General features: G+C 44.3%; 1 protein-coding gene across 1 annotated transcript; it reads left to right on the top strand.

The window, feature by feature from the left end:
* Positions 1–514: 514 nt before the first annotated feature.
* On the top strand, positions 515–1,450 carry LOC146854103 (olfactory receptor 5F1-like). Its single transcript, XM_085650509.1, has one exon. It carries the CDS (start codon positions 515–517, stop codon positions 1,448–1,450), a length of 936 nt encoding a protein of 311 aa, XP_085506635.1.
* The last annotated feature ends 4,791 nt before the right edge of the window (positions 1,451–6,241 follow it).

Raw genomic sequence — 6,241 nt, 5'->3', positions numbered from 1 at the left:
TTAGCGCTGCTTTTTTTGTCTCTAACAGGGTTAGCGACATTCTTGATAATAGGAGAAATGTCGCTTAGCGACATTTCTCCTATTATTTTACTCTGGAACGCCCCCTTTGCATCTCATTAGAGATGCAAGGGGAAGCGTAGAGTAAAAGGGTGCTAACATGCAAATTTACGTGTTAGCACCCTGTTGTTGATAGGGAGCTAGTTTTATCTCTGCTTTTTTGGCTTTTAAAGCCAAAAAAGCAGAGATAAAGCCCTTGTTGATATGCCCCATTGTTTGTAGTTAAATTCCTCAGTGCTGCCCCACTTCAGAGACTGTAAGGACCATGCATTATGCATGCAATCCAGACAAGGTTAGTCAGATGAGTCACCAGAGGGAGGGAGAGAATCCGAGGGAGGAGAAATACATCACAAGGAGCAATAAGATAGTAGAAGAGTATCTAAGTACTCAAATAATGCATAGTGCTTCTATTTCCTAACCTAGTGTCATCCTTTTCCAGGGCATAATATATTGCAATATGGAAGCCAGAAATAGCACCTTGCACAAAGAATTCACTCTCTTAGGACTGACAGATAACCCTGTGCTGAAAGTCCCTCTTTTTACATTGTTTTCAGTGGTTTATATCATCACAGTGCTGGGCAATATTGGCATAATTACATTAATCAAAATGGCTCCCCGCCTGCACACACCCATGTACTTCTTTCTGAGCCACCTGTCATTTGTGGATCTATGTTACTCCTCCGACATTGCCCCTAAAATGCTGGTTGACCTGATTTGCAAGAGTAAGAGGATTTCCATCACCGGGTGTGTGCTGCAGTTTTTCTTTTTTTGTGCCTGTGCCACCACAGAGGTATTGCTACTGGCTGCTATGGCTTATGATCGCTATGTCGCTGTATGTCAGCCACTTCACTATGCACTTATCATGACTAAGACTCGTTGCTTCTGGCTGATGACTGGAGTTTATACCATAGGATGTGCGCACTCAATGATAGAGACAGGATGTACTTTCCAACTATCCTTTTGTCAATGGGAAATTCATCATTTCTGTTGTGACCTTCCTCCATTGCTCAAGATGTCATGCACAGACACTTTCATCAATGAGGTGGTATTGTTTATATGTGCTGGAACCCTTGCAGTTGTTTCACTTCCTGTAATTCTCTTCTCTTATGTTTTGATTATCTCAACCATCCTACAGATGCACTCCTCAGAAGGGAGACGCCGAGTTATCTCCACATGCATGTCTCACTTCACAGGTGTGACCTTGTTTTTTGGGACTATTCTTTTCACTTATCTCCGTCCCTCATCCAGCTATTCCCTGGAGCAAGACAAGGCTGTTAACCTCTTCTACACAACAGTGATCCCCATGCTGAATCCCTTGATCTACAGCCTGCGGAACAAGGATGTGAAGGAAGCACTGAGGACCATTATTGTGAGAAAAGTGACTACCAGTTGAGCAATGCAACTCACTGACCAATCAGCAAAATATTTTAATTAGAAATCCCCTGCACAATACCAGAAAAAGTATTGACAAATATAATGTATTTAAAGACACAGATTATATTAATTGAAGGCAGTGCGCAACTATCTGCTGGTGCAGGCATTTTGTGGGAGACCAAACCCCCAACATTAATTGTATTGCAAGAATTTAACGCCATTCTCCCAGGGAAGCTCTGATATTTCTTTATTTGCCATTCCATATGGTCATCAACTGCCACTGACGCATTTCCAATAATACAGTCTTTCTCGAAGCGGTATTCCTGTGATGAGTCCTTCTTTGCTTGTTATTCATTTAAAGTCGGTAAGGTGCATTATGGGAGTTTGAGTTCTTGTACTTATAAACATTTGTTTGAATGCACCTCTACGTGTATGAGCTGATCTACTCTGTATCCAGAGGAAAAAGTTAACAATTGCAGAAGGCAAAGACTTCAATGAACGCCATCCACAGACACGAACGGTGAGCTACATGCTATTCAGGACAGTGCAGGTGAGGCCCTTGACGATTATAGTTTTGTGTTGAGCAAAGGACGGGCCCAGGAGTTGACAACATATAATAATAATAAATCTTTCTTTATTCGGTTTTACAAAATAGAAAAACCATAAAAGCAACATATCAGTTAAAAGCAGTACTAGCATTTGTCATCACTGTCTATACGTAGAAGAAAAGAAAGTCATCCAATTCACGAATAAAAGACTTTTCACAAATTTGTTCTATGTTTAAAAATGCATTTTAAGAAATTGACGACATGATAGCAGATACATTCAGAATCTAGAAACTGGAGTCGTAACATAGCCGGGCGACAACGCCTAAAGCCCCAGAATTTCAACAGAGGTAATAACCAGAGTTTGCGATGACCATGATAGAACTTACAGAACAGGACAGTGTGTATCGTCGTCCGTTCTGATATTTCATCGCAGGGGCATGGCGAAATGATTGGGTCCCAACTGTTTCTTACAGGAAAAGCGACTAATCGATGGAAAAGATTCAACCTGAATCTCGTCAAAAGAAGTCTCTCAAAAACTTTGAGATCAAGTGTCAGGTAAGGCTGAATTAGCAGGGTGGTCTGGACCGCGATTGCGTGTTGGGCAGAAGCTTTCATTGCTTCATTCGTGAGCCTTAAAATTTCTATATGGCTCAATGCCCTTGCTTTCAGGTCCTTCCTTGAGATCTCACAGATTGTCTCAGGTAATGTATAGTAAGACTCTAACCCTAAGTCAGTTAGAAAGTTTCGCACATAGAGGAGCCAACTAATTTTCACTGAGTAATCTAGTAACATACAGTCTGTCAAGATTTGTTTAGTTAATAGGTTCTTTTCAGAGATCCATATTCGTCGCCAAAGAAGAAGTGGTTGAATTTTTACCAAGTCCCCTAAATACGGGATCCCCAATTCCATGTGACATGCTAATGTGGAGATGCGTTTGGGTGCCGCTAAAAGGAACCTTAAAAACGTATTTTCTGTCACCTGCAGGGCACTTGTATCAGCGTGCCCCCATACTCCTGCCCCGTACAGGGCTATTGCCTGGCATTTAGCACTATAGATTTTTAACAGTTCTACCGGGGACCTTTTACCCAGCCTTTGGGAGAAACTTATAAGTGCAGCAATGGCTCTCATGAAAGAATGTTTTCGTGCCTCAGCTGCGGCTTTCCAATTCAACTTGTCGTCTATCATGATGCCTAAATAGGGATAATGGGCCGTAACTTCAAGTTTTTGTTTACCAAAAAATATATCTTTGACCCGTTTTTTCCCTGTACCTGCTGCCATTACATATGCCTTTTTTATGTTTATATGTAAAACAAGGCTCCCCATAAAATCTGCATACCTAGCCAAAGCCTTCTGTAGTTCGAGTGGGGTACGAGCCAGTATCACGGCATCGTCCGCGTAGAGCAGAGCAGGGATTGGGAAGATCCGGGCCCCCCCTCAACATCTCCACCTCCAGACCATTTGTATACAGTGAGAAGAGAAAGGGGGCCAGGACACAACCTTGGCGAACCCCACGCTCTACTCCAAACGACGCAGACAATTTACCTTTTACACCGAATCGTACCCTCGCGGATGCCTTGGAATATAGCGCCCTTAAAAAATCTACGAGGGGGGCGTCAACTCCTAATTGTGACAAAACCTACCAGAGCTTAATATGGGAAACGCAATCAAAGGCAGCGGACAGGTCTACATAGACCATGTATAGCTTCCCCCGTTTTGCGTGTACGTATTTGCTCACCATCATTGATAGATTCAGGGCCTGTTCTATTGTGCCAAAGCCCTCCCGGAATCCGAATTGGAGATCGGAGAGGACCCCACCATCCTGCGCCCACCGCTGGAGACGCTCGAGCACCACTCTACCCACAACCTTGCCCAGCGAATCCAGCAGTGAGATTGGGCGATAGCAGGATACCTCTTGCCGATCTCCTTTTTTAAATATAGGCACCTTGATGGGTCTAGTCCAGGATTCCAGCAGGCCCTTCTCTGTTACAGCCATGAACACCCTGGTAAATATTGGGGGCCAAAGATATGTATTATACTTGAATAGGTCCATAGGCACCCCATCAGGTCCCGGAGCCTTCCCGTTCTTACTCGCTTTTAATGCACGAAGCACTTCCGGAATATCGAATTCTAACGGGATAGGATATGAGACCGAAGGGGGGCTGCTAGTGTGAGATACCTCAGTCCCCATTTGTGCTGGGCCTTTCTGAAATATTTTCGAGAAATGGGCCACCCAAGCTGATTCCTCAATTGCTACTTCTATTTTTGGGAGGTTTGTATCATCAACCAGGAATGGAGATTTTACCACTCTCCAGAAGGCCTCGCTGTTTTTCTCTAGGGAGCTTTTATAGAGTTGGTCCCAGAGTGCTTGTTTTAGTTCGCCCTTTCTCTTCTTCCGTGCAATGTTATACTCATTTCTGAGCATGCTAATTTCCTGTCGGTCTCTGTTGGATTTATTGAGTGCTGCTCTTAATTTATTATTTGCTGCTGTGCAGCTATGATTAAACCATCCTACCTTCCTAGGTTGATGACTTTTAGACTTTACTGTCAGTATTTCACTTATTTTTTCAAGAATTACCGCAAAGTTACTTAGAACTTCCTCCTCTGTAGCTTCTAAGTCTAGGCAACTATTAATGTATGGATAGGCTGCTCTAATTACCTTTTCGGTGATTTGTCCGAGGTCTATCTTCTCCCATCTTATAGAGTAACCATTTATTCTGTCTAGATGTAGGGTGTTCTGGCTTAGAGCGCTAACTATAGTCTGTGGAGAAGAGTGTGTAAGGTTTAAATGGAGTTCTAAGCGGAGGGCCGAGTGATCACTTAGTGCGTTGACTAGTACATCAAAATGTCTGACTCTGCTTGCCAGGATGTTTGATATTAAAACATAGTCAACTGTTGTTTCGTACCCCCTCCCCAGGTATGTTGGTTGGAACCGGTCTAAAGTTGGTTCCAGTTTGTTAACTATCATAAGATCCAATGCTGACAGGACTTCATTCATGTACGAACCTAGCCTGGAGTGATTGAAATGGACGATAGGACCCTCATGTTCATCCACCAGCCCACAGATGTTATTACTATGTGGGCAAGGATGCAGGTTGAAGTCCCCCCCCATACAATACTTGCATGGCCCATTTCTCCATAATCCTTTGTCTGATAGGAGAGTTTATCTTGAACGGTCGACAGAACCATTAGAACCTGCCCTTCCGCTAGGTTATTATAGAAGTTAAGCAATAAGATAGTCTCTTTATTGCTAAAGGAAAGACAGAGAAGCTGAAAATTTACATCCAGCTGCACTACGAAAGTTTCCATTCCTTTTATTGTGTTGGCTATAAAAATAGTCAATCCCCCTTTGGGCCTGCCAATGATGCCTGCTAGGGCTGGGGAAAAATAAGTTTTGTATCCTAGAAGGTGGAGTTCAGTCGTAGACCATGTCTCCTGAAGGCAAATTACTTTGTGCATCTCCAGGAAACTCAGGGCAGTGCCTTCTTCGACCTTAGGACGGAGACCCGCAATGTTCCAGAAGATGACATTTAGCGCTTGGGAGTTTTTTGTTACAGTACCACCCGATAGGGACCCAGGGTCTATTTCCTCCCCATATCGCACCAAGGTGTCGCCCAGTAGGGGAGAGAGGTCTATTTCCTCCCTGTTTCCCGCCAAAGTGCCACCCAGTAGGGGAGAAGGACCTAATTCCTCCCCATTTACCACCGAGGGCACCTTGGTCAGTGATGGTCAGTCGACCATTTCCAGGCCGCTGTATCTGTTCGCAGTCGGGACGCCTCTCCAATCGTCCGTGTGAGCTACTTCTCTTACTTGGTTCCTGGCAGGATTTCCTCCCCACTGCTCCCATTCACCACCCAGGTATCGGGGGCCCACTATATGCCAGTTCTCCTCGTGAACTGGGCTGGTACGACTCCTGGGAGGATAGAAGAAGGAGAGACGTTTTGTTCCTATGCCTTCGTTCATCCCGGAAGATCCCCATGAGCAAATATAGTCAACTGTGCGTGGATCATCGAAATTAATCAAGACGCAGTCTCCCTGAATAGATTTCTTTCCGTGCCCCACCCAGGGAGCCCTGCGTACCATTAGAATCTTACTCGACCACATAGGTGGTAAAGGACGGTTTATATTCAGCCAATGTTGGACCTTATTTTTTAATGACCAGCTTGGTTCTGCTACCGGATTTGCCACCTCCGGTACACCAGTCATCACAACCACAAAAGGACTGGCCTCAGGAGGCAAATTAACTGCAAATCTGCCATCAACGG

Source organism: Triturus cristatus, chromosome 4_1 (assembly GCF_964204655.1).
Source record: "Triturus cristatus chromosome 4_1, aTriCri1.1, whole genome shotgun sequence".
NCBI lineage: Eukaryota > Metazoa > Chordata > Amphibia > Caudata > Salamandridae > Triturus > Triturus cristatus.
Note: the sequence above shows the minus strand (reverse complement) of the source record. Positions and strands in the feature narration are given on the sequence as shown.